Raw genomic sequence first — 12152 nt, 5'->3', positions numbered from 1 at the left:
TTCAATTTATAACAAGTTCATAGCGAGGTCGATGACGACTCTAGTGAGCAAGAGCATTTCTTTCTTCACCAGACAAAAGCAAGTACAATCTTACAATAGGGGCTGACGGGTTCAACTAGTTCCGTTTCATTGTCATCCTTGGTGATGTGTGATGCTATCATGTTAGGTTCCTAAAAAATCAAACCAAGACATCACCTATCTAATTTTTGTATGTTGCCAAAATAGAATAATATATATAAGCATTATTTCATTGCTTGGCTCCTTTTCCGGTTTCAGGTATATGGGAAAAAAGGGCCACTTACTCAAATCATATGTGGCTAGACATAGTTTATACGTATTTAAATTCACGTGTACGTCATTAAGTACTTTTTTTGTAAAATTTATATACTAATTGGTAATATGTACTTCTAACCATGAATCGATCAGCTTGATCATCAGATAATAGTTAAGGAGTCATTTTATCGAAAAAAAGAGGCTATTTAACTATAAGTCTATTACCCTAACCCATTCAATTTTTTAGAATATTAATGGTTAAATGTTGAACCATAAACCCATTCATATTGCAAGATTCAGCAAGAACGTTAACTCATCCAGAGTCAATATTAAGACCTTAAGGAGCCCAACTCAATTCTCAAAAGTCAAAACTAGTCTGAAAATAAAGGAGCCCAACCCAATTTCCTTTCTCGACTAGGAATTTTGGGAATCCTACACAATCAAGGAAACTAAGGCATACCTGAAACCAATCAGGAAACAAGAATTTATACTTTCCTAGTTTGAAACATGCATAAATTCTTCTATAAAAGGAGGTGAGAAGTTCATTACTCGGAAGATATACCTACAATCAATCACTTCTAGTGTTATACTTAATTCGCTAGCAGGTGCTCCCTCTCTCATTTGACAAGCTATGAACACAATAATAATAACTTGTGTTGCAGTTGCTGTGGTAGTTGTCTTATGTCTTTCGTGGACCTATTGGAGAGGACAACAACGTAGGCAGAGGCAAGAAGAAGAAAGGCAAACCGCGCAAGGGCAAGAAGAAGGTCCAATCGTCTAACAACATCATGTTGTTTCTCGGAGGACAAAGAACACGACCCTGATGAGAGTCGATCCGCATCTTCAACTATTAAACCTTGGTTTTATTATTATTTTCCTTTATGCCTAGTATCTTGACGAAAGTAATCGTGTTAACCATTCTATGTAATAGTAATCCTCTAGAGCAATTTATATAACAGTCCTTATTAATTCCCCTGGTTTTGATCTCTCAATAATATATCTGTCTAGTTCAATAATATTCTAAGAGAAGCAAACTTCATGGAAGATGATGTTTCCAAGCTTTGTTAATAGCTTAGCGTACATCGGATTTGAGTCCTGCTGACTACAAATGTTAGCCGCCCTTAGGCGCTGTGTAGTTTAATTAGTTTCATACATAGATAAAAGAAAATAGCCAAGTAACTAAAATGCTGACATGCACTTGGAAAGTTTGAAACTCCTCTGTATGCAAGTTTTTGCCCATGTTTTGGACAAATTAGTAAAGGCCATTAGCCACAGAGTTATACAGCAGAAGAAGATGAACTCAATTAAACTGGGCTATCATAATTCGTAAGTCAGAATCATTAGGAAAATTGACTGAATTTCTTATTAATCCACCAAACAAGTCGATCCACACATATATAGATTGATACTTGGCTTGAATACAAAGTACAGAACAGTACAATAAGTTTTTTTATTATTCTCTCAGATAGCAAAAATGAGCATATATTATTCATTATTACACTCTGCTACAAGATGAACCGTTGAAGATTTTTTCCATCCCCTATATATAGCTCTGTCCTCAGCAGCACCGGCTTATGGTCTAGAAAGAAAAGAGGTTCTTCAACAGTTCTGCAAATTAAGATTTATAAGGCAGTCAGTTTATATATCATGTCAGAAAAGCGCCTGTATAAGAATACAGAATCTGTGCTAGCTTTAAATTTGCAATGTGGTGCGACATGCACAAACTAGCTCATAACATGGAATTAGTCGGTAGTGGCTTTGAATGCCATAAATTATAGTTTATGAGAATGATCGAAAAATCTACACCAAACGTTTGGACAAAGCTTTAATTTAGATGGTACCTGATGAGGATCAGGAGTGAAATTGAGGCCTATTTTGATTTCTCCACGATGTTTCTGGTGCTTGTTGAAAACATTGTATGAAGTTGGTGGAAGGCTGCCGTGAGTGAGCAATGCTGGCTCTAGAGGAACCCTGCAAGAAAACACACATAAAATTCTAATATCTAATTCTTGCACCAACAAAATCACAGATAAATAAATTTGACAAACTAATCGAAACTCACGTTGCTTCTCCAACAAAATCATCTGAGGATAAGGTATCTCTGTCCATTATCTTCAAATGTATCTCGGTTACATCATCAGTCACTGTGAATAAGAAGCTTTCATTCCATTCCGGGTTGGATCCTTGCCCTGCAAATCGAATTGCATGTATAATTTTCAGTAGTCACACAGAATGCACACATCACATTTAACCTTGGAAAACCCTAATTAAATTTTAAAACAAATGAACTGATGGATCGAGGTACCTTTGGCCACGGTGCTTCTTTTCTCTTGGGTCTTCACAGAGAAAATGACATAGGGATCCATTTTAGCTGCCATAAAAGAGCATTCAACCCATGACATAATCATATTCAAAGAATCTGAGAAAATCTCCCGAATTTGAACGAAAGAGAAGATATATAGCAGTTCCATTGTGTCATGGATCTAATTGAGAGAGAGAGAGAGAGAGAGAGAGAGAGAGAGAGAGAGAGAGAGAGAGAGAGAGAGAGATCATACTGAGAAGACCAGTGTCATGGAGGTTTTTGGCATCAACGAGAACAACTTCAAGAGTGCCGTAAGCCATGTTTGGATATGAGACCGAGATGAACACCTAAGAAAAAGACTGAAATTTCACAGAGAGCTGAGAAAGAAGAGAGAGCTGAAAGGAGTGGCTAGGTTGGGTGCAGTTTATGTAGGGGAGAAGTTCACGAGGAATTCATTTGCCTAACTCTTAACTTCCTTGAAAAGACTACAAATCTTTGCCTGTTTCCAACCCCATCTGACTAGAGTTCACATGTTACTGACTTACTGCATTCCGAGGCTCTTCCGTTTCCGTTATACACGAGGCCGTTATACGCCTATCATTTTTACCTTTCTAGTAAGTTTGACTGCTGTGGATAAGACCGTAAAGTTTGTAGCTTCATTGATTTTACTGTATCAAATAGGGAGCTTTGTTGTGGAGTAATTATATATATGAGGAAAATTCACTAACAGTCCCTGAACTTATGTGGTAATGACAGTTTGATCCCTGACCTTTAAAAAGGATCAAAGAGATCCCTGAACTCTTATTCTGATATCAATAAGGTACTTATGTTAAAACTTTTAGAATATTCCGTTAAATATTCTTTTTCTGTTAATTTTGTCATTTTGTTATTTGTTAGTTGGAAATTTATTTCTTTGAGTTGATCTAATCGAAGATTAAACCTTTCGAGTTGTTCAGCAACTTTGTTATTGCCTTTTTCTCTATATAGATAATCTAGAAATTCAATCAGGCTAGGTCTTAACGGATCAATATCTGCTACTCCAATCTCCTTTTGGAGATAAATATGTTCGTCGTATAGGATATTTAATATTCTACAAACGTATTCTATGGAGTACTGGCTTTCTTGAATATGTTTTGAATGAAAGCACACTTGCCACTTATCAGTAGCTTTTTCAGTACAAAAAGACTGGTAATTTTTAGGTCTGACTTCTTTTTTATAGGATAAAATGAGCCAATTTTGTGGCATAAGCCTGATCTTCACTTGTTTCTGAGCGAAACAAGCTCTGATACCAGCTAGGGCGAATCTAACCGATGCTCAAAATGTGAAGAGGTTTATAATCTTCTTCAAAAATTTATTGAAGAACTTTGATATTTTCTTGGGATGCGTAGATTCTACGCTGTATTTTGTAGATAATATCCCAATAATTTTTGGTATTTCTTGGAAGGTTCTTTATATTTCTTATTAGTTTTTTATATTTTTCTTTTTCTTGTTGCAGTTTTTTTAAAGACAGTTTAGCAAACGCTAAAAGCCTAAGTCTAGAAGCTATGATAATTGCTATGATGATAAAATAACTGTTTACCTTTGAGTATAGAGGGTAGATTTAAAAATTAGTAAACTTCTTAGAAAAATAAATTTTAAGAATTAGGTCCACCATGCTCTTTCAAAATTTTAACAAAATGACAAAATTAACAGAAAAAATAATATTTTAACGGAATATTCTAAAAGTTTTAACAGAAGTACCTTATTGATATCAGAATAAGAGTTCAGGAATCTCTTTGATCATTTTTAAAGGTCAGAGATCAAACTGTCCTTACCACATGAGTTCAGGGACTGTTGGTGAACTTTCCTCTATATATATTCATATCTACAAATTGTACAGTAAATCAAATGAAGCTGCAATTTCGAATTGCCAATCTAATTTAGTGGGTTACTAGTGTCTGCTTTGTAATATATATTTCTTCTGTGTTTTAGTATATATGATCAACGGAGGAATGAGTGCTTCAATAATGAGGCTTGTTTAGAAAATTTGATCATTGGTAATAAGAAAGCTGCTTAATTTTGAATCTCTATTTACGAATTGTACTAAAGCTGCAATTTTGAATTGCGCATCGATTTTGGTGGAGTTACTAGTGAAGTTTTTTTTTGGCAGGTTGAGGACATCTTCATATAGGTGATACATTCATGATTTTATGTGATTGCCAGCATATTACTGTGATTACTTTATTAGGAATTTTAAGTCCATCTGCTTTGAGCATGTATAATGACTGCTACTCTGAGCCCCTTGTTCATACTTCATAGTAGATGGACTTAAAATTCTATGAGCCCTGGAAAACCGGAAGGTATGATTTATTATCAATTTTGAGTAATATTTAGGACAAATAATTACCTCCTTTTGGTGATGTAAGTTAGATCGATGTAGGCCAGTATAAAATCGATCCCTTCAGTTTCATACCATTATATATAGAGTTTAGGATGCCACACCTGTTTAAACTTTAAAATAACGACTGCTTTTACATATGAGGCTGGAAATTGATTATTGTCGTACGATCGATATGCAGGTATAGAAATTACCCACCTGAGCAACTTGTGGACATATAGTTATAGTAGCGAGGAGCTTAGCCCTGGTACCCCTTGGACACGTGTTTATAGAGTTCAGATGGACAATCCAATGGGGTGTTCGAAATGTGCGGCGTCACATGGCCTCAACTTCCTAAAAGGCCTCCGATGAGTTTTATATTATATAGGATACAATTTTATCATTAAAGGTTTATATTTTGTTAACTTCTTGAGATTAAGGTTCCACTCTTATGGTTTACATTTTCAAATGTGATGTCTCGTATCCCTTTCTTATATGTCACTTTATAAAATAGTGGATTTATGTTATTTTGTGGTCACAACTTATTTTTTCTCTCTCTCTCTCTCATCATCATGTTATATATATATATATATATATATATATATATATATATATACGGGGCTTTTCAGGTAAGGAGGCCCTTATTTTAGCTTAAAGTACGGATTTTCATTTCTGACCAACTTTTCGATTAGGGTTTTCACATCTCCACCGTCCAATATCTAGGCTATAACGTATAAATCATCTCCACAAAATTTCACCCGATTCCATCACCGTTAAGGTACTCATAACTTCAATTTTTTACTCAAAATATGAACGGTTCAGGTTCGGCAAATTCAATACGTCCATTGGTTTTGATTAGTTTGATACCTTAACGATCATCAAATCGGTTGAAATTTTGTGAAGATGATCTATACATTATAAACTAGATATTAGACGGTGGAGATGTGAAAACTCGATCGAAAAGTTGATAAAAAATGAAAATCCGTACCTTAACTTAAGGTACGGACCTCCGCACCTGAAAAGCTCCGTATATATATATATATATATATATATATATATATATATATATATTGTTAATATATGCCTTGAATCATCCAATCTGTTCTGGCGGCTTATATGTTTATCGGGTTATACTAGGTTATGGTTTCCTATTAGGACTAGTATATCGGGTTTAGGGTTGTATATAAACAACCTATTGTGTGTTGTATACAAGCCGTTCTGTATTTTTCCTCAACATAATAAAACTGTTCTTCTTCTGTCCGTGGACGTAGCTAACACATCGTTAGTGAACCACGTAAATCTGTGTTCTTTCTTGCACTAGTTATAACAAATTGGTATCAGAGCCAGATTTATCTGGCCTGGTTGTGATTTCCGCCAAGAAAGATGTCTGGTTTGAATGTGAAGATTGATAAATTCACAGGGAGGAACAGCTTCAGTTTATGGCAGATCAAGATGCGAGCCTTGTTAAAACAACAAGGGATGTGGGCGCCGTTGGTTAAGAAGTCAGAGGATCAAGAAATCGCTGAGATGGCCAGTCTGGAGGAGAAGGCACACTCGACAATTCTGTTGTGCCTTGCAGATGATATAATCACCGAAGTCGCAGAGGAGGAATCTGCGGCTGGTCTGTGGTTGAAGCTTGAGAGTCTATACATGACGAAGTCTTTAACCAACAAGTTGCTTCTAAAGCGACGTCTGTTCGGTCTGCGTATGGAAGAAGGTACATCTCTAAGAGATCACTTAGATCAGTTAAACACTGTTCTATTAGAGTTGCGTAATATCGATGTTAAAGTTGATGATGAGGATGCTGCTCTAATTCTGTTGGTATCTCTACCTTCGTCGTATGAGAATTTTGTGGATTATTTTATTGGTGGGAGAGATACTCTGACTCTGGAGGATGTTAGATCATCTTTACATACTAGAGATATGCGCCATAAGGCAACCGGTACTAGTTCAGACAGTCAGGCTGCAGGGTTGGTAGCCAGTGGAAGTTTGGGACAGAAAGGTTCGGGGAAGAAGAAATATAAGAATCCAGTTTCAAAGGGTTCCAAATCCAATGATGTCTGTAACTACTGTAAAGAGAAGGGACATTGGAAAAACGAATGTCCAAAGAAGAAGAAGCAGTCTGAGAAAGCATCAGGTACTGCTGTTGTAGCAGAAGTTGACACCACTTCGGAAGAAGATCTGGCCTTGGTTGCAGATGCACACATACATCACAGGGATGTGTGGATTTTGGATACCGGGGCGTCTTATCATATATGTCCACGCAGAGAGTGGTTTTCAACCTATGAGCAGATAGATGGAGGCAATATTTCTATGGCAAACAGTTCTGCAAGTAAGGTGGTTGGAATTGGCTCAATAAAAATACGGACACATGATGGTAAATTCTGTACATTGAATGATGTTAGGCATGCTCCACACATGACGAAAAACCTGATTTCTTTGGGTCTTCTAGATAGCAAAGGTTTCAAGTACAAAGGCTCATGTGGAATTTTAAATGTCTACAAAGGTACCAATGTGGTTCTGAAAGGTGTCAAGCGAGGTACTTTATATATTCTGCAAGGTTCAACGCTGTCAGGCTCGGCTGCTGTTGCATCATCAGAGGTTCACAAGGATGATATGACCAAGCTATGGCACATGAGGCTTGGTCATATGAGTGAAAGAGGGATGCAAATTCTGTCAAAGAATGATCTTCTTGGTGGCCACAAGGTCAAGGATTTTAGTTTCTGTGAACATTGTATCTTTGGGAAGCTACATCGCAGAAAATTTCCTAAAGCGATTCATAGAACTAAAGGCACGCTTGATTATATCCATTCTGATTGTTGGGGTCCCTCTCGCGTTGACTCTTTGGGAGGTCACAGATATTTTGTGTCTATGATTGATGACTACTCAAGAATGACTTGGGTGTTCATGATGAAGCATAAAAGTGACGCTTTCAAGAATTTCAAGCAGTGGAAGGCATTAGTTGAAAATCAAACAGGGAAGAAGATCAAGAGGCTGCGAACTGATAATGGTCTGGAATTTTGTTCTGCTGAATTTGATGATTTCTGCAAGACTGAAGGTATTGCAAGGCACCATACAGTCCGGAATACACCACAGCAACATGGTGTAGCAGAACGTATGAATCAGACACTTCTGGAGAGAGCTAGGTGCATGCTCTCTAATGCTGGATTAGAAAGAAGGTTCTGGGCAGAAGCGGTGAATATTGCTTGTTATCTGATAAATCGTGGACCACACACAGGTATACATCTCAAAACACCTTATGAGATGTGGTCTGGTAAGTCTGCTGATTACTCCAATCTGAGGGTTTTTGGGTGCTCTGCTTACTATCATGTAAGTGAGGGTAAGTTAGAACCAAGAGCTAAAAAAGGAGTGTTTGTAGGCTATGGAGATGGGGTTAAAGGTTTCAGAATCTGGTCTCCATCTGAAAGGAGGGTTATACTGAGTAGGAATGTAGTATTTGATGAAAATTCTATGTTTAACCCTACTATGAAGTCTGTGGTTGTATCAGAAAATTGTAGTGTTGAGAAACAGGTGGAGCAACAAGTCACTGAAGATGTGAGTGAACCACAACAAGAAGATCAACACCTACATTCAGAATCAGAACAAATGGTTGCTAATCAGCATAGTTTGACTCATGAGCGATCTAGGAGACCAAACTTTGGGAAACCACCTACAAGGTATGGTTTTGAGGACATGGTGGCTTATGCACTACAGGTTGCTGAAGAGGTGGATCCTCATGAGCCGTCCACCTACAAGGAAGCAGTTACAAGTACAGAGTCAGCTCAATGGCTTGCTGCAATGGGAGATGAAATGGAATCACTTCAGAAAAATCAGACTTGGGAATTGACCAAACGACCTGATCAGGGGAGAAAGGTTATTACTTGCAAATGGATTTTCAAGAAAAAAGAAGGGTTGTCACCTGCTGAGGGCATCAAGTATAAAGCTCGAGTAGTTGCAAGAGGCTTCCATCAGAAAGAGGGAGTTGACTACAATGAGATTTTCTCACCTGTGGTCAGACATACTTCTATCAGGGTGCTACTAGCCATAGTTGCACATCAGAATCTGGAGCTTGAGCAACTAGATGTGAAGACAGCGTTCTTACATGGAGAATTGGAAGAAGAGATTTACATGACTCAGCCAGATGGTTTTCAAGTTCCCAGAAAGGAAGACTATGTTTGCAAGTTGAAGAAGTCCTTGTATGGACTAAAGCAGTCCCCTAGACAGTGGTACAAGAGGTTTGATAGCTATATGATAGAGATCGGCTACATCAGGAGTCCGTATGATTGTTGTGTCTACTACAACAAGTTAACAAATGGTTCCCTCATTTATCTGGTCCTGTATGTAGATGATATGCTGATAGCTGCAAAAGACAAGTCTGATATTCAGAAGTTGAAGGGTCTCCTTAGTGCAGAGTTTGAGATGAAGGATTTGGGAGCAGCTCGAAAAATTTTGGGAATGGAGATTTACAGGGATAGAAGTCAGAAGAAGCTTTTCTTATCACAGAAAGGCTACATCCAGAAAATATTATCCAGGTTTGGTATGTCTACATCCAGATCTTTAGATACTCCAAGTGCTGCAAATATTCATCTGTCTACTGCATTTGCACCTAAATCTGCTGAGGAGAAGGAATACATGTCTCGAGTTCCTTATGCTAGTGCAGTAGGAAGCTTGATGTATGCTATGGTTTGCACTAGACCTGATCTTGCACATGCTGTTAGTGTTGTCAGCATATTTATGGGTGATCCTGGAAAGGAGCATTGGCAGGCTGTGAAGAGAATTTTCCGGTATCTCAAAGGTACGTCTGATGTTGGTCTCATTTATGGAGGTGATACAAACTGTTTGGTAACAGGCTATTCAGATAGCGATTATGCTGGAGATGTTGACACTAGGAGATCTATGACTGGTTATGTCTTTACTCTTGGTGGCTCTGTGGTTAGCTGGAAAGCTACTTTGCAGCCTACAGTGACCTTGTCTACTACTTAAGCAGAGTACATGGCTCTGACAGCCGCTGCAAAGGAAGGCATATGGTTGAGGGGACTGGTCAGTAGTCTTGGTTTGCATCATGATCAGGCTATAGTATATTGCGATAGTTTGAGTGCAATATGTTTAGCTAAGGATCAAGTTCATCATGAGAGGACTAAGCACATTGATGTCAGGTATCATTTTCTGAGAGATGAGAGCAGAATTAAGGTGAAGAAGGTGGGCACTGCTGACAATCCCGCTGATATGTTCACCAAGTCGGTTCCACACAGCAAGTTCCAACATTGTTTGGAATTGCTAAATGTTACAAGCTGTTAGTTGCCCTTTGGGGGCGAGATCTGAGGAAGAAAGAGTTTTCTGTACATCTGGCATCACTATGGTGCATCTGGTACATCTGTTATTTGTGAGAGGATTCAAGTCAAGGTGGAGATTTGTTAATATATGCCTTGAATCATCCAATCTGTTCTGGCGGCTTATCTGTTTATCGGGTTATACTAGGTTATGGTTTCCTATTAGGACTAGTATATCAGGTTATACTAGGTTATGGTTTCCTATTAGGACTAGTATATCGGGTTTAGGGTTGTATATAAACAACCTATTGTGTGTTGTATACAAGCCGTTCTGTATTTTTCCTCAACATAATAAAACTGTTCTTCTTCTGTCCGTGGACGTAGCTAACACATCGTTAGTGAACCACGTAAATCTGTGTTCTTTCTTGCACTAGTTATAACATATATATATATATATATATATATATATATATATATATATATAAAACACCCAATAAAATTACTTAACGAATATAGGGCCTGAAAAAAAATTCGCACTAGGCCTCCAAATATAATGGACCGGCCCTGAATCCAATGCCTCTAGTTACTTCTGGAGTTGACAAAGGAATTCTTCGAGAGCTAGCAGCTTTAGCTCGGATGGAAGACTTGGGCTTAAACTGTCGTGATCGATGTTCCAACTTCGAACACGAGAGGCTGAGATTCAGGCAACTTGTGCGCGACTATCGGACAACCTGGCGCCGTCGCAAAGCAAAGAAAGGCTCCCGAGCTTCATCAGATAGCTCCAAGGCATGTTGCTGCTTCCGTCGTCATACAAATACTAAAAAAAACTCTGGGGGGAAATTATCTGTGAAGCACTAAAATAGTGTACGTTTCGGGTTGAAGAACAAATGTGCGTACAAGTGTGTGTGGGTGTGTATTTTTTTGTGCCGGCAAGTTTGGGATTGTTGTGGCCATAAATAATTTTGTTTTTAGTGTTGATGTAGTCAAGAGACCGGAGTGTTTTAGTTTTCTTGTTAATAAAATCATTCCAATGTTTGGTAAACTGTTTTTCTCAAGTTCCCAAGTACTATGAGAATGATAAACAATTTCTAGAGTGTGGTAAATCATGTTCTGCTCTGGTCCCGGACCCAAATGGTTCGACGCTATCGGCCGTTTGTCCCGTTAGCACTGTAGTGATACAATGGCGTAGTGAAAATTTATTTTAACCGGAAAAGATGGGGAGGTCGGTATGCACGTACCTGGCGCCGTGGCAAAGTAGAGAAAGGCTCAAGCTTTATCATATAGCTCCAAGGCATGTTGCTGCTGCCGTTATCATACAAATACTAAAAAACTCCTTGGGAAAAAATTGGCTGTGAAGCACTAAATAGTGTACGTTTCGGGTTGAATAATAAATTTGTGTACATCGCGCAAATGGTGGCTGAGTGAGCTACCATTTCAGGGTTGTTGAGCAATATAGATATGACCCCTCCCAAAGAGAGTTTTTCACAAGCTGGGTTTTGAAGTTTGGGATTGTTTTGTGGCCATAAATAATGTTTTTTAGTGTTGGTGTAGTCAAGAGACGGGAATGTTTTAGTTTTCTTGTGAATAAAATCATTCCAATGTTTGGCAAACTGTTTTCCTCAAGTTATACTATGAGAATGTTCAACAGTTTCGAGTGTTTGGTAAATCATGTATTGAACAAATAGTTCAAATAATAATATGATGTATTGCTTAAACAATAGCTCAAAGGTAAGAAACATTACAACATATGCCGTATTATGCATAAAGCATGAAGGCTTCAAGCACCATGACCGGAACATTCTTATAAAGTGGTCGTACCACAGTAGAAACCTAGTTACATATAGTTACTGGCTGCGTAAAAACCTCAACACCTAGTAAATTAACTAAACTTAAATGTTGCTTTTGGGTACGTAAAATGGTAAGAAATTAAGTTGTGTTTAAACTTTAAAGA

The 12152-nt window shown here is 37.9% G+C and overlaps 1 protein-coding gene across 1 annotated transcript; it reads right to left on the bottom strand.

Moving 5' to 3' along the window:
- Positions 1-1699: 1699 nt before the first annotated feature.
- LOC126801577 (elicitor-responsive protein 3-like) lies at positions 1700-2964 on the bottom strand. Its single transcript, XM_050528971.1, has 5 exons — positions 2829-2964; positions 2579-2644; positions 2336-2462; positions 2115-2244; positions 1700-1881 (listed from the first exon to the last, which is right to left on the bottom strand). The coding sequence occupies exons 1-5, from the start codon at positions 2893-2895 to the stop codon at positions 1873-1875; spliced, it is 399 nt and encodes a 132-aa protein (XP_050384928.1). The 5' UTR covers positions 2896-2964; the 3' UTR covers positions 1700-1872.
- Positions 2965-12152: the final 9188 nt, after the last annotated feature.

The sequence above is a fragment of the Argentina anserina genome, chromosome 7, assembly GCF_933775445.1.
Source record: "Argentina anserina chromosome 7, drPotAnse1.1, whole genome shotgun sequence".
In the NCBI taxonomy this organism is placed as follows: domain Eukaryota; kingdom Viridiplantae; phylum Streptophyta; class Magnoliopsida; order Rosales; family Rosaceae; genus Argentina; species Argentina anserina.
This window is presented reverse-complemented; position numbering and strand designations above follow the sequence as displayed.